The 20,276-nt window shown below is 35.1% G+C and overlaps 2 protein-coding genes across 2 annotated transcripts in view; both read left to right on the top strand.

Annotated features, from left to right (window-relative positions):
• Positions 1-8,738: 8,738 nt before the first annotated feature.
• Positions 8,739-9,291, top strand: LOC136806074 (late histone H2A.2.2). The gene has a single exon (XM_067062643.1). It carries the CDS (start codon positions 8,791-8,793, stop codon positions 9,190-9,192), a length of 402 nt encoding a protein of 133 aa, XP_066918744.1. The 5' UTR covers positions 8,739-8,790; the 3' UTR covers positions 9,193-9,291.
• A 947-nt stretch (positions 9,292-10,238) lies between these two features.
• Positions 10,239-20,276, top strand: part of LOC136806085 (uncharacterized) — a 33,583-nt gene continuing 23,545 nt past the window's right edge. Inside the window, exon 1 of the mRNA XM_067062656.1 lies at positions 10,239-10,340. The gene's annotated coding sequence lies outside the window, so the exon portion shown is untranslated. The remainder of the gene's footprint in view (positions 10,341-20,276) is intronic.

Below are 20,276 nucleotides of genomic sequence, written 5' to 3'. Positions count from 1 at the left end.
CGCTGCTTTTCCTATATAATTTATTACGAAATATCATAATCATAACAACTTCGGACAGGTTCAAAGGTCGAAAATAGCACCCTCCTCCTTCATTCCTTTCAATTGATCCAGAACCCAACCATTTTATTCCTCTTCAAGCCCTTCAAGTTTTATATAGAAAATGATATGATTTTTAGAAGTTTTTAATAATCTAAAACACAAACAGACTCTGGGATTGTGATTTCAGCGATTAAATCAAACCCGAGAACAAACGAGTGACCAAACATCTAAACACAAATTTTAAACAACAGACAACAGAAAGAGCGAGAGCTAATTTATTACGTAACTTCTGTAACTCGTCTGAAAAGGATCACAGTAGAAAGGAAAAAGAAACTACACACTGAGTTCAATACTGTCAATACAAGAATGCAATCAATGTATATAGCTAAAAAATTTCTTCCCTGATTCCCCCGGTGTTTTTGAAGTGCCAAAACACAATGTCTGCGTAAAATAATGCCGAAATTGAGGTTTTATTCAAGACAGGGGGCAAAACTAAAACAAAGGTCTCTGAAATAAAATATGCTACGTTGTATCCAAAATCAGCAGGAAATTTTTTAAGAAATTTTTATTCGCAAATTTATTCAACAGCATTGAAAATATATTTAGTTTGAATCTATAGATACTATTGTCGATTTAATTGATGTTCAGCGACCCCCGTCTGAGATTTTCCTTTCTGGGCATGCGTAACAATTAGCCGCCAAAATTTTAGGCGCGACGAGAAAGCAACAAAACACCGTAGATCAGAGATGGTGAATGGCGCAAAAGCACTGCACAGAAAGGAATGATATTTCTGATCCTTCATCACTCATGAAATTGGCAAATCAGTCTATTACAGCTAGAGCATGCATGTCTGTATACTACGAAATGTTTATTATGATTTGCAGGTGTCTTTTTATTTTATACTTATACTTACTTGGATACTTTTGGATGTGTTTGAGCGTACTGCTCTGGCAAGAATCTTTTGATCCACACCACAATCTTCATTCAATCCATAATTCCTGAAGGAAGAAATGGATCAGCAGAGAGATTTCATGTCTAAAATTGAGTTTGAGTCAACTCTCCTGCACCCTGTATAACCACGGATTTGGGGTTCATCGGGAATTTTTTGCAAGTGTTTGTCAAGTGCATTTTTGAATTTGTCAACAGTTAAATTTTTCAAGTTTCTAATGCTCTTTGGCATTGCATTGAAAAGTTTTGCTCCTTGTATAGTCAGGGTACTGTCGCGTAATTTTGAATTGTTTGGACCGGCGTATTTGCTAAAACACATTCGTCCTAATCTTGGATGGTCAGTATAGACCTAACTCTTCATACAAAAATTACGGGAAACGCATATTTGGACTTTGTACCCTTATGCTGCACTCAAGCACTTAAGCCAAAGCCCCGCAAAGGCGGGACAAAAATCAGTTTTTTGAAGTTTGCAAAAAAATGCCACATAGAAGATCTTTCAAATTCAATAGACCCCTTTCATGTGATGTCATATGTTTTGGATTACCTTGTTTAGCCTAAATAAAATATATTACAAATTTGGATGATAGAGGCAATATGCCTCCAACTTTGCCTCCGAATTCTGTCTCTTTTATTCCAGATTTTGTTAAAAAAGACCATACAGAAAAGAAGACTAAGCGAGAAAATCAAAACAAGCTGAAAAATTATGAAAGGGGCAGGGGGGGGTCGGTAGTAAAATCTCAGACATATATGAGTAGTAAAAGGATTTTTACGAATTTTTACATACCACCACCCAGACTCTTGGAAGAGGTATTTTACTACCCTGGTAGTAAAAGCTTTTGGGACAATTTGTCATGGAGACCACCTATTTTTTGGTTGCTTTTCGGACTGATTTTGCAAAAAAGCTAAAAAATTATTATTTCTGTGACACATTTTTCACGTAGTGCAAAAATTAATGTTTTTCCCTTAGAATTAAAGTCTTTTTATATTGACAAAAAATTTCGAGAATTTTTTGTTTGCAGCAAACAACTTTCCAACAGAAAATTTTTTCAAATTATAAAAATTTTCAGATTTTTTCAGAAAAGTCATCCAGAAAATTAAAAGAATTACAAAAATAGCTAAACTTTGCTAATTTTACCAGTTTTAACTACCCAGGTAGTAAAATTTTTTCAATATTTAACACATAGATACCACCCATTTTAGTATTTAACTACCCTGGGTAGTAAAATTTTTTTTCGATTTTTCGTCACACCACCACCGTAGTAAACGTCATTATGTCTGAGATTTTACTACCGACCCCCCCCTGAAAGGGGTCTATATGTGAATAGAGCAGTAAAAAATACAACTTTTCTATTTTTCCTTTTTTTTGCAAAAGTTCTAGGAATGAAAATAAAGGGATAATGATAATTGAATACTATCCATTGATGATCCGCGGCACTATCGTAAAGCTAGAATCGCTTCGCGTACTCTTCGCTTGAGAAAATGATTGACAGATTGAAGTTTTTCATCCCCGCGGTGCGCGCCTCCTCGGACCGCACTAAAATGGTAGACTGAGCTGTGATAGATCATTTCGATGGAAGTTGTTGGAATGTTTACAAGGCTCTTGACAGAATATTGTTTGTTTTCATAGTTTGCAGAGGGGTATGAACCCCCCTAGGTTTATTTCACCCCCCCCTATATACCCATCCCCCCCTTTTGTAATGAAATCTTATCCCCCCTTTTTTTTTACAGAAAATCCGTTTCGAAGGAAACTCGCTTTCCCACCTACCAGCAAAATTATCAACAAGAAAGAGTATGAAGTATTATAGTCACGAGCCAACAATGACAGAATATAACTAACTTACTTGTATTTGATTAGAAAATTGACCAAAATTTCCAAACCCCCCCTTTTTTATTTGATCCCCCCCTACATTCCCATCCCCCCTAGTTTTTTCGGCAGATCTCGGTACCCCCCCTACAAAGGCCCTCCGAAAAGTTGGCATCCCCCCCTATTAAAAAGGGGGGGTGCAAACTATGGTTTTATTGTCAATGATGACAGTGCGGTTATTAATTTTGTTAGATCTGACAAATTGATGTTTGTAAGTGCACTTTATAGTTTTGATTCCCATTGAAGAATCATATTCTGGTTTTCATGTTATTAGATGCTGGTTTAGAGCTTTAGGTCTACACTGATGGTCTTTAGATTTGAAGCAATCATTGATATTTGGCACAAGATTTTCCAATATTTTCCAGGTGTACCGGGTGACCCACGAAAAAGTTCGGACGTTTCTCGACGTCTTGAGGCTGAACAAATGTCCCAAAGTGCTTGGAGTTTTGGTATTTAGAAAGTAGATATACTAACTTAAAATTTGAGCTATCACTTTTTAAGTTTGACCAACTAGTTCTCTACTTATGAGCTTTTAAAATCAAAACTCACTTTTTGGAAAGTGTGAAAAACACGTAAAAACAGGTATTAAATTTTCGCAATCAATTAGAAAATTACTTACAAATTGACTTAGTTAACAAGTTTTATGAAATTAACAATTATCAAAACCACCTTTGAAAGTAATTTTTGTTTAAAACAAGACTAGTTTTAATAAAAATTGTCACTTTCAAAGAATTTTCTCAAAAACTGTATATCAAAAATGTCTAAACATACCTAATTTGATACCCCTTTTTTACGTGTTTTTTACACTTTCCGAAAAGTGAATATTGAGTTTAAAAGCTCATAACTAGGGGACTTGTGGATCAAATTAAAAAAATGATAGCTCAAATTTTAAGTTAGGATATCTACTTTCTAAATAGTAAAACTCCAAACACTTTGGGACATTTGTTTGGCTTCAAGACGTCGAGAAACGTCCGAACTTTTTCGTGGGTCACCCGGTATATGATCCTGTAGCGTTCTCTCCTTCTTTGAAGTGAGTATATTCTAAGCTTCTTTAGACTTTCCCAATAATTGTGTGTTCCTTTTATTTGTTTCAAGAATGATTTCTGGATCTCTTCAAGTCTTTGAATAAGACTAATAGTACTGGGGCTCCATAACGCTGAGCAATATTCCAGTATAGGGATCACAAGTGATTTATAGAGAGTGATCATGGTATGTGTAGAGCGGGAAGTGAAGGTACGTAATATCCAAGAAATGATGTTTTTGGCTTTTTCAATTATTGATTCAATTTGATGTTTAAATAGACAATCATTGGACATAAGAACTCCCAGGTCTTTAACATATTCCTTTCCTTCAATTTTATCTCCTGATGGTGAGGTATAGTGAGATTCATTTTTGATTTCTGTATTTGAGCCATAACGTAGCAATTCAAATTTTGCATCATTCAATTTCATATTGTTTGCGATTGTCCATTGATATAAAATCTGAAGGTCTTGTTGCAATATTTTTATATCTTCAGCATTCTTTATTGACTTGGTTGTGCGAGTGTCATCTGCAAAGGACTTGACGATAGATTGGATAACATTCTCATCTATGTCTCCAATGAGTATCAGGAAAATCAGGGGTCCAAGTACACTTCCTTGTGGTACACCTGAGATAACTTCTTGGTTGTTTGATTTCACACCATTAACCACTACAGTTTGTTGCCTGTCTCTCAAAAAGGACTCTATCCAGTTATAGATTTTACCAGTTATTCCTAGCCTTTTGAATTTCGACAGAACAATTGAATGATCCACTTTATCGAAAGCTTTAGAAAAGTCTAAGTAAACAACATCTACATTGGTCTCTTTGTCAAGTAAGTTTAATATAAGATCATGTTGTTCAAGGAGCTGACTCAGACAAGATCTTCCACTTCTAAAGCCATGCTGATTTGGGTTGAAAAAGTTATTTTCGTCCATGTGTTTGACATTGATGTGTTTTCTGAAGACTTTCTCAAAGATTTTTATAATCTGAGAGAGATCTGAAAATCTTTAGACTGAGAGGAGAGGAGAAAAAAACAAGAAAGTAGATTGTGTGTGCTAAACAACTGTTGAAAAAGGGAAGGCCGCTGCGTGCCTTCTTGGCTTTCTGCAGGCCTAACAAGGCTAACCACATGGGTTACCATGCATGGGCATGTCGGGTTAGAGGAGGGTTTATTTTATTTTGACTGCTAGAAAGTATATAGAATAACAGTCCAGTTAGTTCCAAGTTCAAAATTTAATTAGCAATTGAGGGGCACAAGAAAGTTTAGGCTATACCGTGGGTTTTGGAGAGTTTGCCTACCTCGGAAAGTATTTTACCATTTTCCTGACTTTCCTTACTGAAACTTGGCTGAAACTATAAAGTGTACTTTCTTTTGCAAACATCAATTTGTCAATACACCTTTCCTGTAATTCGCCAAACTAATGCGCATGCATAATTTCGATGCCCTGTCACCATTTGGTCTCTGGAGGTAAAAAAACCCGTTTTTCCTGCATTTCCTCCAGTTTTATTTCAGAAGGGGGCATAGCCGCCCCCGAGATGATTTTTGAAATCCTGCTCCTGAAAAGTTGACGCCAAAGACAGAAAAAATTTTCAGCTCCTGAGATGGTACGGTGCGCCGAAGGCTCAAAAGCACAAAATTTTTTAGGGGTATTTTTCGCGCTTTGTTTTGGTACCGCGATTGAGATGTTCAATAGTGTTGAGGGCGTTATTTTTCAGGGCGAAAGGCCGCGGTTTATTAAAAAGGACAGTCGATTGGGCATAAACTTATTAATTTCGGCTGCCGTAATCTTGTAAAAATCATTTTCGGAACAGTTCGAAAGAAAAGATAGGGGACGTTGGCGGTGGTTTGTAGATGCTGCCCTTGGCCTTGGAATCTTGCACTTACCCCTGGTACGAAGCATTTCTGCCCCTGAGGGCACTGATACAACTTTTTCTGCCCCTGCCCTTCTGAAAAGGAAAGGTCCTGCCCCCGAGATCTCGACGAAATCTGCCACAATCTGAAAACTGGCATTTCCTTAGGGAAAGTTGGTTTTTTGAGCTTTTCTCAAGTTCTGTAGATCAAAATCCCCTCAAATCTTAGTATGTTCAATCTATTCCTGCTATTATACCACCCTGAAATATTTTTGCCAAAAGAAGATCGCTATCAAAAGTTAGAAGTTGAAAACCTACTTTCCCTAACCCCTTGCAGGCAAAAACGCGTCAGTTTACCTCCCAAACAATTTCGTACACACCGGTGGAGCGCACATTTTCCCGGGCCATTTCTGAGAAGTTTGAATTACGGGAAAGGTTTATTGTTGGAATTTTTTCAATAATGCATGAAATGTTAAATCAGTAGAAAAATAAAAAAATGTTATACATATTATTTTATAACATTTCATGTTATTGAGCAATGAAAAATTGAAAAAGTAGCTTTAAAAAATAAGATTCAATTTTACAATTTACAAACCCCTCTGATATATTTGCCCTTATAAGGACAACACATTTTGCTGATTCAGCATTTTATATGATTGCTGTTTTTATCTTAAAAACACCCAACTGTTTGTCTGATCTAAGGGGTCGTCGACAATCCTTTTTTTTAAGGTTTAAGGGGGAGGGGTCGATGTTTATGCAATCAAAAATAGTTTTAAAAAAAGGAAAATCTCACTTACAATAGAAGCTCCTCGCAGTGTCCCAAAGTCTTAAAAGGTACTAATAAACCATTTGATCCATCACTTTGACCATACTTTTCAATTGTATATCGAGAAATACAATTCGTCACATGACCCAATTCGCTCCTGCACGGTTGAAAAACTTAAATCTTTCAATCATTTTCGCAAGCAAAGAGTATGCGTAGTGATTCTAGCTTTACGTAGTGCCGTGGATCATTCATTAGTGGATAGTATTCAACTATCATTATCCCTTTTTTTCAGAAAATTTGTGTTTTTCATTGCTCTATTACACGTTTTTTATATAAGAATGTCCATGATGAAAATGGTCAAAAAATTTAGAATAATACTAAGAATTTCATCATCATGGAATTTTGCTACTCAGCAAAGAATACCATTCTTAGAGCATTTTCATTGTAAATTGTCAATTACCCTGAAGTAAGGTTCACTCCTTTCACAAAAATGTCATTAATTATGCTTGAAACGTATGTACTAACTGGTTAAATCTAGTCTAAATTAGGATCCTAACTTAAGAATTCTGTAAGAATATTTTAGGATGATTCTCCCAAAAAAGTTAAGAATATCCATGATGAAATGGATTTACACCATTCTTATAAAAAAGCGTGTAACATACTGAATTTGAAAAATTTTCTATGTGCCTTTTTTTGCAACTTTAAAAAACTGATTTTTGTCCCGTCATTATGCAGGACTTCAGCTTAAGTGCTTGCAGGGTTCAGACAGACCCTGGAAAACCTGGAAAACCTGGAAATATGATAAATTTTCAGACAAATCAGGGAAACTCAGGGAAACCCAGGGAAAAAAATTTTTTTCCCCGTATGCTCAGGGAAACTCAGGGAATTTTATTTTTTGAAGAATGAATGGAAAAAACAGATTTAAAAGTTTTTTAGTTTTAAAGTGTTTATTCATATGCAGTATTTGTAGCTTTAATTTTTACCTTAGGTTTACCATTTGATTTGTGTGCCTTTTGTTTAGAGATACATCTCTTTTGACTCTGCTTAGTTTTTATGGTTTGCTTGATACTCAGGGAAAAAATAGCTAAAATGAGGAATTTCTCAGGGAAAAAACCTTTGAAAATTGATTAAAATTCAGGGAAACTCAGGGAATTTTATTTTCGAAGGTCTGTCTGAACCCTGGCTTGCTTACAGCATTAGGTACAAAGTCCAAATATGTGTTTCTTGTGAATTTTATATAAATTATATAAAGAGCTATACTGTATGTCGGCATTGCACAAAAGTTATTTTACCAGAAATTACTAGATGTGGAAGAATAAAAGGGTGCGTTGAAATTTGAATTTGAGAAAATAACATATGCACCAAAATTAATGAGATTAAGGTATATAATTCGATATTTATTGCTTGAAGAATATTGGAGATTGTTGCTTGATTTTGTGTGAGATTTTAATCATTTTTTAACTTTATGATAAGGAATGATCTTCCTGGAAGGGACAGAATTCTGGAAAAATTTACGCTCATTCTTCCAATTTTGGAAGAATGTTACTTGTGGAGCTAGTGGCAAGGACTGGTCAAGTATAAACAATTTACTCCTTATTTTTTGATGGACATGAGAAGTTTCTGTGGACTTTTGACTGATCAAAAGATGATTTCTAAGATATGCTTCTCAATGTCGCTGTATCATGCAATTTATGGAATTTGTCCATGAAAGTTTAATTGAACCTGTATTCTAGGTCTTTACATCTCTGATAATGGTTCTCAAATTAAGTGGTTACTCTTAGGTTCCAGATAATCAGGGGGACAGGTCAAGTTGAACATTTACAAGAATTTTTGTCATGGGATTGGTCGTTAACTATTCAAACAAAAATTTTTCTAAAGAACGCGTCATCTCATTGTTTTGAATAACCAATTATGTGAGCATCTTGTAAAAACTTCAATACAACTGGGGGGGGGGGGGGTGGGTTGATCTTTCAAGATTTTAGTAAACAAGGGGGCATAATTGCCTTGGGTTGGAAATTGTACTTTTGAAAACCCAAAATAAGGTAGATATAGGCTAAAATCAGGTTATTTAGAGCAAAATAAGGGGCCTTCTCTTTGACAGCTGAAAATATTCTTAAAAATTAATAAACGGCGGGTCCTAATGAGGTCCGACAGGGTTGGAAAATTTTCGAAAAATTAACACGCAGGGTGGGGCGTTTATTTGGAACCTAAGAGTAAGTTATCAAATATCATAATTTTTTTATCTGATTTCAAGCATTTTGATATTTACTATTTCAGCGCAGCTAAAAATAAAATAGTCAAAATGAGTGGACGCGGTAAAGGAGGAAAAAGTAAAACTAAAGCAAAATCGCGATCATCAAGAGCTGGCCTACAATTTCCTGTTGGAAGAATTCACAGATTTTTACGTAAAGGACATTACGCCTCTCGAGTTGGAAGCGGAGCACCTGTTTATCTGGCTGCAGTTTTAGAATATTTGTCTGCTGAAATTCTTGAATTGGCTGGAAATGCAGCCCGTGATAACAAAAAACGTCGTATTGTTCCACGTCACTTGCAACTTGCCGTCAGAAATGACGAAGAATTGAATAAACTTTTAAGTGGAGTCACCATTGCTGCTGGTGGTGTTTTGCCAAACATCAACGCTCTCTTGCTTCCCAAGAAGACCAAAGAAGCTAAGGGCAAAAATTCTCAATCTCAAGAATATTAAAAACTTTATGGAACTAATCTTGATTATATCATTAGCCTTGGGACAATTTTTATTTTTATTTTGTATATTTCTTGTTCAATAACAATACTTTTAAAATAACTGTATTATCTCGTTCATTCATTGAGTTTTTTTGGGCCTTGTTACTCAGAAATTGTTCTTTTCAATTATTACCACCCTTATAATTAGTTAGAGTGAAAATAACTCTTGACCTTAAAGGGAACTTAGGTTTTTTTGTAAGCAAGTACATATTCTTTTTTACATAAGGTCCCCTTTGGTTTCCTTGAACCATCAGGCCAGGGGGGTCAGTACTAAAATGTAAGACATACATGAGTACTAAAAGGATTTTCGCTAATTTTCGACATACCCCCACCTATTTTTTGAAAATGTTATTTTAGTACACATGTACTAAAATTATTTTGAGCAATTTAACTTAGATACCACCCATTTTTTGCCCTTTTACGGCTTTAAATTTACCAAAATGGGGTCATTGTTACAAACCTAGTCGAATTTAGTGCATCAATCTGCAAAATAATATAATTTTATTACTAAACTGTGCTGAACTGTACATATTTTTAAAAAATATCTAAAAAATTGGAAAAATTCTGAAAGATTTCTGAAGATTTTTTCGAAAATTCCTCAAAAAAAAAATCAATTTTTTTCCTAAATTGTTAAAAAAATGCTCCATTTTGGCTGATTTTTGAACAAAATACTAAGATTTTTCAAAAATTTCTTCAAGGGACCACCCTTTTTGGTATTTTAGTGCACATGGTACTAAAATTATTTTTGAGCTTTTTTGCAGTACCACCACGTCACTAAATGTCATGATGTCTGTGATTTTAGTACCGACCCCCCCCCCTGATCAGGCTAGACACGCAGATGCTTTTACACACCTCAAATTTCGACTGGGGCTTTTATTATATTTAATGTAGTTCTTTTCTCACCTAGCTACTATTCAGTGACACTATTGTATTAAACCTCTTAATCTTTTAAATCGTACCATCATAATCTATTCTTTCAGTCTAGTTTTTTTTTCTAATTTTAGCTTGAAAATTGATAAGAATGAAAAATGATTTTCAAATGATTAAAGGAAAATTTTAACCAATCATCCATACAGATCAGCAATATTGTTTGGTTGATACAATATGCTGGTAAGTATTACTTTTAAGTAATTCATTCTCTTCTCACAAGTTTTATATCAGGTATTACCTGCAAGCCTTACTTTGATTTTGAGTATGATATATGATTTGAAATTTTCAATTTTCATATCAAATACACAATGGCATTTTTGAAAATTGCAGTGTTGTTTATTTTGAAAATTCTCAAATTTACCAAAAAAAATTTTTTTGCTTCAAATTTGTGAGGCAACTCCACCTGGTACATAGTGGGCACCCCCCCTGGATTCTGGGGGGGGGGGGGGTTGAGGATTTTCAGATTTTTAAAAATAGGTGGGGGTTGGGTTGATGAGAAATTTCAGGTGGGGGTAACCCTATGTAGGTGGGGGTAACCCTATGTAGGTGGGGGTAACCCTATGTAGGTGGGGGTGACCCTATGTAGGTGGGGGTAACATTTTTCAGGTGGGGGTTGTCAAGTTTTCTGTATTTAACTTCGTTTGATTTTGTACTTTTTTGTCTTTTTCAACTTTCCACATACTATACTAGATGAAAATATAAACAAATGACTGTCATAAGTTCTGAAGGTTAAAAAGAGTTCATTTTTTCTCCAGTCTTTTCCTTTCCAGTTTGTAGTCCTCAGGACTACAAAGATTAGATTTTACAAATTTAGATGGGGGTTGCTGAAAAAGGTGGGGGTTGGGCTGATATGAGATTTCAGGTGGGGGTAACCCTATGTAGGTGGGGGTGACCTTTTTCAGGTGGGGGTTGGAGGGGTGTTGCCCACTATGTGGTATAAATTTTTAAGCTTAAGGATAGATTTTTTCCACCTGCCAGTATCACTTAAAAGTAATACTTAACAGATATGCCTAAAATTGGCTTAAAATTTTGGCAATTGTTGATGATGAAAGCTTAAAACCAAATTTTTCAATTATCAATATCTACTGTGTGGTGGGAGCTAAAACGGAAGGAAAAGTCAAATGTCAAAGTCAGAAAATTCAATATGCGCTAAAACTGGCTAAAATGCAACGTCTCAAGCAAAAACCCCATTTTTGACTTAAAACTGCTCTAAAATGACAATAGACATGGACCCAAATTTCTTTGAAGTGTTAGTGAATTCTCCTGGGAAAACAAAATTATTTGAGTCTCGGATTTGTTTACATCCACCATTAGGGAAAGGAAATCTCTGTTAAAACGCTACATATTTCCATCCGATACGTCATAATTGACTATTTTGTATGTTACATTAAACAAAGAATATGAATTTACAATCCTTTAATTTAGAAATACTACTTTAATCGTAGAAATTTTAGCGAGAGTAATTTCAGCGTATATTAGCGAGTCAGGAAAATCTTGATTTTTTTTGGATTTATTTTAGCGAATCACGATTTCAAAAAATTTCGCGTGGATAAATTTTAGCGAATACTTGCCTGAGAAAATTTTGCGTGGATTAATTTTAGCGAATCGCCATTTCCAAATAACTTTTTGAGATGTATTTTGGTGAAAGTTCGAGATATAACGGAGGTTCGAGATAAGCGTGTGTTTTTAAGCCTACATTTTCTTACAGAACTCTAGGGACCGACAAAAATAAATATCTTTATTAGTTTTCGCAAAAATCGTAAAAAAAAGAAGGAAAAAAAACTGGATTTATTTTAGCAAATTGCGTTTTTGAAAAATTTAGCGCGGATAAATTTTAGCGATCTGTCGATTCGGCGTGTTTTAGCGAGATTAATTTTAGCAAAAATAGGGAAAACTCGCTAAAACGCTAAAATTAGTCTCGCTAAAATTTCTACGATTAAAGTAGTTGAAACAAATTATAACAAAAATCCCATTCCACTAAACAATTCTTTATAGCCCACATACATTTCCATTCTCAAGACTTGTTCCGTCAAAAAAAGATTGGACTTTTGCTTGAAATATTATATACATTTTAAAACTGGCTTCAATTTAAAAATAAACCAGCTGCGCTGGAAGCTCCGGCTTAAGAGATCAAAAGATGTGAAAGATGAGTTTATTGAGTTAGTTGTGTTAGAACGTTGCCCACAAACTACTAAATCAGAACAGATCAGAAAGCAAAGTAATAATTCTATTGCAGAGCGAGTATGAGAAATAATCTTGATGAATAAATAAACCAGCTGGAAGTTTAGCTCTTCTAAGTGATTACACATGCACTTTCTTGCCTAAAGAACCAACCCCACCCCCGCCCACTCATCCTCGACTAAAAAGTTCAAAATTGGAGCTAAAGGAGATAAACATTTAGAAGTCAATATTTCCAAGTTATTATGAATTTATTTTTTTCTAAACTTGCCAATAGCAAATAAAAGCCATGATGCGCCGTTGATTTGATTGTCCGGATAAAATTTCGGGAGAAAAATAGCCTAAATTAGAGGCCACAGCTTTTAGCTAAGCATTATTTTTTCTGTTGGGATAATACCTGGAGGAGAGTAGGATAAACCAAATAAAATGGTACAATAGTGTATTTGGAAAAAACCTGTTTTGGGTTTGAAAAATCTTCAAAAGGAACGGTCGCCCCAGCCAATGAAATTACGACAAAGTCCAAAAGATATCATTTTCAGTTATAACACTGTGAAAATTTCTCCGATCTTGTTCAAATTTACACAGGAATTGTGTTTTAGTATCCTTTACTGAATTCTCATAGTGATATGTTTGTAAAAAATCTGTGTCGGGTTTGAAAAATCAAAAGGAACGGTCGCCAGCCGCGATGAAATTACGACAAAGTCCAAACACGATCATTTTCAGTTATAACACTGTGAAAATTTCTCCAATCTTGTTCAAATTTACGCAGGAATTGTGTTTTAGTATCCTTTATTGAATTCTCATAGTGATATGTTTGTAAAAAATCTGTGTCGGGTTTGAAAAATCAAAAGGAACGGTCGCCAGCCAGTCAACAATGATGAATACAAAACAGGATCATTTTCAGCCATACACATATGACATAACACCACAAATACTACTCAGATCGTTTTCAAATTTGCACTGTAATGTTGTAATTTTAGTATTCTCTTTTGAATTCCAATGGCTGTGTGTTTGAAAGTTTCATTGTCAAGTTACATAGTTTTATGGTTTTGTGGTGCGTCTAGATAAGAGAAGTTAGCCATACTGTATGCAAGATTTAAGCACTCGATCAGCTGACGATTCATGGCCAAAATTTCTCCAAAGTCTTTCCACATTGTTAGAGAACCAGTTATGCATCAAACTTCTCATAAATCATGTCCAAAACATCATGAATACTGATGAAAATGATCAATTTTTTACTGAGATTTGCCCATTCGCTACACAGTCAGCTAGCCCACTTTCGGCAGCCATCTTTTTCTAAATACTTTCGGCCGATCAAATCACAATATTATCGGAATCCAGATAATCCGTTTTTATTAAATCGGAATAGATCATCGGATTAGATAAACAAAAAAATGTCTTGACCATTGTCGGAAGAGAGAATTAAAGGCTCCTGGGCCGGAGCAACTAGGTCACAGTGTGGATGTAAACCACACTGAAACGACCGCCTTCCATCACGCATCACGCTCGCACATTATTAACGCCTACATGTCAGTACATTTTAGATTATTCATTGAAAACAGATTACAATATAGTCATTTTTCATGTCTCGATTATTCAATTCTTAATAAAAGACATTCAGGGAAAAAAAAAGAGAAACACCAGGGTAAAAAAACCAAAAGTAAATGGTAGACAAAGTAATGAGCCAAGGCAAAACGAGATTAGCGTACCACTATAAAACAAACCGCCTCCAGCGGTCGATAAAGAAATATGTTTGTTACAAAACAATGAAATGCATGGCCTTCTCCCTCCCTCGTAGACAACCAGTGAATAAATGGGTGAGGATTCAATAAATTACAAGTTACCTGAAGTTCAAAGAAGGCATTATATCGTCGACAAATAACTTGCTTTTTGCCATCATTCCAAAGTACATTGATAATATAAACCTGGAAATAAAACAAGAAAATAAATCTACATTATGTATCCCCAATTTTGGTAACAGTCCAAAAAGATCTATAAATGAATAGTTTGTCAATGCTGCCATTCTAATACACAATAATGAAAGGGAGATGAAGGTAAGTAAGCCCTACTTAGAGGAACGAGCCTTACAAACGAATTCCTTTAGGAGGGTAGAGATCTATACAGAATTCTACGAATTGGCCGTTAAATCGAGAAAAAAAGCATAAAGACTAAAATTGACTTTTCAAGGTTTTCGTTATTTCTAATTCAGGAATTTTTTATTCGATTCGATTTTTTATTCGTGAAAGAGAGGGTTAACCCATAGCCGTCAAAAAAATAAAGTTATTGCGGTCGATATCTTTCCACGTATTCTCGCATTGTTCTTAAAATATACTGAAAATTGGAAATTTAAAGCCAATCAATACATATTGAAGCTATGTGCAAAAGTTATGCAAAATATATTTACTTGATACATAAAAAATGTAGTCCATTCGTTTGAATTCTTATTCAACACTTTCAAAGCGATCTAAATCGATGGTCTGCATTACGTAACTCTAGAAAGACATTCCATTAACAATTTGAATGTTTTCGCAAGCTTAGCATTTTTTATAGCCATTCGGGCCTCATTTTAAATACCGTTAATCTCGCTTTACAACAACAGTGTAACAGTTGAATATAATGAAGATCATAATTGACTTTGTTGTGTGGATGTAAGGCTGTCACTACAGTTCGATTCGAAAGTCTTTTTTTGAATATAACTTCGCGTATTCTTCTTCTTCTTGAAGAGAACAATGTAGACTTTCTTCCCATAACATAACAAATTGTAAATATTTAAGTTCAATGAGAGTGCAAGCCAAATTATTGATGCTTGGAAGAAAGGATCTCGACTGCGAAACTTCAACAAAACAAACATGACTGCAAAGGATACAGTTGAAGTAAATGAAGCGTATAATAAAGACATCGATTCATTGAAAATATCCGGCAAATTTCGTCCTCTGTATGCTATTATAAAAATAGCCACCTGTAAAAGACCTGCGAATGCCAGCTGAACGGTTTTGGGGAGGATATTTCTACAGAAAAGATATATGATTTGAGTTTGAGTATTTCTTTCAGATTGAACATCTATTTTTTGTGTTTCCATGGCAATCAAAGTCAAAACAAAAGATGAACCAGTCAGAATAAAAATGGTAAACCATTGCTGGAGAACAGTGTTTCGCTTGCTTTTTGTTGATAATTTGTGCATCGTATTAAAAGCTTTCAAGATTTTATGAGACTTCATAAGAACGATCGCCATGAAAATTGTGTATAAATTACCAGCTATAATGGCGTCCAAGTAGCAAGTCCATCCTCTTGGTTTAATATGACGTAATATTATGAAATCTATATTGATGGATATTGAAGTAAACAAGTGAATCACAGTCAATAAGAAATCAGAGCTTTTGACAATGGGGGTACCGTTATATACCACGAAAGTTATTGAAGCAAAAATACCAAATATAATACCAAAGCTGCTCAAAACAAAGGCTGTAAAGTGAATTGTATCTTTGACTAGAAATTGTTCATTGTATGGGTCATAACATCTCGTATGATTACCGTTGGAAAGGTAATAGCGAGAACATTGTTGGCACTTTTCTACATTTCCTTCCGTTTGTTTAATGAAGTTTTTTTGACATTGTTTACAAGTGAAACCATATTCGAAATTCCATTTTGTGAATTGTTTTAAAAGCTTTCCTCTACTTATTTCCCAACCTGGCTGACACTGATAGGCTTCGCACGTAGATATTTCTGGAAGAGTTTGTAATTTGACACTAAATTCTTCCAACAATCTTTTCTCTATACTACTGAACTCATCAAAAACAATTTTTTCTACGACAGATATTGACCCTCTTACCATTAAAAAATGGTTTTCTGTTAACGATGGTAGCCTTAAAACATTACCAAGCTTTCTTCTAGGGTTATTTCCGAGAAGGTTGAATGTTGTTTCGAATACTGCATGAGCCATTTCAGCCACACTACCATTTTGAACAAAATTCTTTTGGAAAAGATGTTTTCGCTGTTTAAATTTAGAACGATTACGTAGAATTAGAGTCCTCATGTTTGTGCTATAATTAATGATGAGGTACTGATAAAGATGGAGATACGCTGGATAAATTTTCGATTCATCCAAATCATGCGTCACCCAAATGAAATTGTATATTCCGATATTGACAGTTTTGATGAAGTACATTTGATCTTTTGGAGTGCCAAACAAAACCAGAGCATTCATCGATAGTTCTTGGTGTAGATTGTCAGCTGCTTTATCTAACTGAGTTGAATTTCGGATATTAATCGAATCAGTGAAATAGCAAACGTTTGGGTGATCATGACGGATTTTTTGAATGGCTCTTTCATGCATACGTGAGTAATATTCACTGAATTCTGTTTTTGAGCCTTTTAGAAGTAAAAGACCAATCCTCTTCAATCTGTAAACTTTGACAGTTTTCGAAATAAGCAAAGACTCAAATTCTAAATTGTCTAGTAATGCATGATATAGACCCGAAGTGACCATTGGATTTCCAATCGTTTCCCTTGCGTCCAAAACTAACAAAACTGTCCAAAGGCGTGCCGATAATATCCTTAAGAAAAGTTTATTCATGCTATGTGTTAAGAAACTGATGAAGAAGTAAATATTGTTTTGATTTTTCATACGATGATAAGTTTTATATAATCTATCTGTACTCTTCGTCCCCAGAATTGAAACATTGAATTGAGTATTGAACTCGAGGTCCAGAATAAAGGTAACGGTGAGGTTGGCCAAAAGCTCATGATCTTCACAAACATCTAAACTGTTGTATTCATGTTCATGAAATTTCGGATAATACATTTTGGCAATGTGGAATGTTTCGTTAAAAACATGGTCGTAAAGCACAGCTCGTCTTTGGAAGTCTGTATTGTTGGTGGTCTGTCCGTCACATTTTGAAAAGACACCAATAATCTTGTGCGCCGCTTCTGATGAATTTCTACCAAGGAGTAAGGAGAGTATACACAAAACCATCCAAATCATTTTAGAAAAAAAATTATTTGTCTTTTTAAACTGATTACATGAAATGACTCAATCCAATCTGGAACCATTTGACATTCACCCCTTTTAAAACTTGATTCCAATCCTCTTTCAATAATAACAATATTTCGTCGCTATAGAATAAAAAGGAGTCCAATTTTTGAATTTTTTTATTTTTTATTTTTTGGCTCCCCAGGCCATAAAATTTTAAGAAATTTTGTTTATATTTTTACAATATTTTTTTGCTCTTGAGATAAATTTTTCTCATCTCCATAATAACAGAAATAGTTTTTCGTGTGTTTCGTATAAAAGATTACGTCATGAATATCAAGAATAAGCAGAAAAAAACATAATTAAAAAGCTTAGTGTTGGGCCCCCGGGGGGGGTACTAGGGCAAAATGGGTTACGGGGATGCTCCGCTGGTCAGGGTACCTTTTTCAACCTCCACGAGTCCCAGGTGGGGTCGCAAAAACACCAAAATAGAAAAATCAGTCCCTCGTAGGGTGCCTTTTTTTAGAAAATTTGGGGAAAAAGTAGAAAATTTTGGAATTTCAGTCCCATTCAGGGTCACTTTTTTCGCAAATTTCGAGTCCCACGTAGGGTCCATTTTTCGAACCTCAGCGGAGCACCCCCGTCGGTCGACAAGGGTAGTACCCCCCCCGGGGTTGGGCCCATGATACAAAAATATGACTAGCTACGGTGCGCCATATTCCGGGAAAACATGTCGACAGCAAAAATGGAAATAACGCCTTTTTATTCTACAGCGACGATTTATACATCAAAATTCGATTTTGAATCGTCATTCCTTGTTATCCTTTGTATCATGGTTGATTTTGTGTCTTTGTGGTTTCCTGAGCCCGTCCCTAAAGACAGTTTAATGAACAAATTAGTTGGTTAATGTTTTTCATTTATCCTTTACATTTTGTGTGTTAGATGAAAAACAGCAATATTTTGTTTTTAATTAAAGGCAACGGTGCTCTGATAATCAAGCTTCATAAAGCCGAGTAGCTTTTTATGAAAAACAATGTGAATAAGTTGAATAAACAAGAGTTTGTCTATGACCAAGCCTTAAATGGACTGAGAGATTATTAAAAATCTTTCGTGGAAAGTAACCGCATATAACGAGTTCGAAAGATAGGGTTTAAAGACTTTTTTGCGAGGCCTGCTAATTAGGACTGCTAATTAGTTGTTCCAAAACCTCTATGCCCAAAAGACTGGCGTTACAGGTAAAACTACTAACTCGGGTCGGACAGAAATTCAATTCTAATTAATTCTACAGGACTATAAGATGAAGTCCTTGCTAGCACGAATAAAATTTTATTTATTTATTATTAGAACGCTATTAAAAGAACAATAAACCAGCTGCGCTGGAAGCTCCGGCTTTAGAGATTAAAAGATGTGAAAGATGAGCTTGTTGAGTTAGTTGTGTTCGAACGTTGCCCACAAACTACTAATCAGAACAGATCAGAAAGCAAAGCAATAAATCTATTGCAGAGCGAGTATGAGAAATAATCTTAACCTTTAGACACCGCTGTTTTTAAAAACAGCGCGCGCTGCTGCCGCTGTTTTTTTCATGAAAATGGAGGTTTCGCGGAAAATGTCATAAAATCTGAACCGCTAAAGCTTAAGTAAAAAGTAAACCCATTTTGAAAAGCTAAGGATCTATTTTTTCAGATAATACCAAAAAGACGCCTCATCACCCTTTTAAACCTGACTACACAGCCTCAAATCAAAACAGTAAAAATTCCATGTTTACGATTTTTTCACTTTTTTTCTTTTTTTTGACAAATTGAATGAAAAAAGTGGGTACAAGGTAAAGATTGGTCCCAGAAAAATTATTTTGTTTTAGTTTATGTTATAAGCCACCATTGTGTGAAATTTCAGGGCTGAAGAAGCTCATTTCATCTCAGAATCTAAGTTTCGGTGAAGCACACTTTTCCACCAAAATCGACACTCTGGCCACAACAGGTAAAATAAGTGGTCCCGTTGCTCTAAAATTGGCCCTGCACTTACCCTAAGCCTGTAAAATTACTACAATAATCATAACAGACTCTCTATCATGTAAATTCAAGCAATAAAACACCAGAATAGTCGAAAAACTGAGGCAAAACAGCCCTGAGTTGTTGGAGCTAGAGATAGGCATGTATGTCAGGAAATACCCCCTTAAACCCCTTCAAACCACATAGAAACTGCCAATAAAGGTTCTCTATCTCATATAATGATATTTATATACTGAAACCAAGAAAAAACCAGACATAAACATGACTTTTCAGTCCAAAAATCCATCAAACACCCTCTGTCCACCACTAAAACGACGTTTTGTTGACATTTGAAAAATACACCGACATTGAGTTCCGATATCTCGAGATGTATAAAAGCAGGACCCGTAAAATTTTTAAAAAATGAACCTTCACCCCTATCCTGTCTGCTAAATTTTACAGAATAGAAAAATTCAAACTGGTCTTTATTTTATTAAACTTTGAAACGACCCCAGTATCAAAACGTACGTGGTACGTCTCTCGGCCTGTATATATGACGTACGTGGTACGTCTCTCGGCGGCTAAAGGTTCGAATAAATAAACCAGCTGGAAGTTTAGCTCTTCTAAGTGATTACACATGCACTTTCTTGCTTAAATAACCAAGCCCATCCCCCGCCCACTCATCCTCAACTAAAAAGTTCAAAATTGGAGCTAAACATTTAGAAGTCAATATTTCCAAGTTCTTATAAATTTATTTCTTTCTAAACTTGCTAATAGCGAAGCAATGATGCGCCGTTGATTTGATTGTCCGGATAAAATTTCGTTAATGGGATAAACTTTCGCGAGGATTTAATTTCACGATTGGGCCTACCCGCGAAATTTAAAAATTTTGCAGGGACTTAATTTCGCGGGTGGCAATATTTTCACGATTTTGTGACTTAACTGTCAAATCGTGCATTTTGGTTGTTGAAATACACATTA

The sequence above is a fragment of the Clytia hemisphaerica genome, unplaced genomic scaffold, assembly GCF_902728285.1.
Source record: "Clytia hemisphaerica strain Z4C2 unplaced genomic scaffold, Clytia hemisphaerica genome assembly, whole genome shotgun sequence".
Taxonomy (NCBI): domain Eukaryota; kingdom Metazoa; phylum Cnidaria; class Hydrozoa; order Leptothecata; family Clytiidae; genus Clytia; species Clytia hemisphaerica.
Note: the sequence above shows the minus strand (reverse complement) of the source record. Positions and strands in the feature narration are given on the sequence as shown.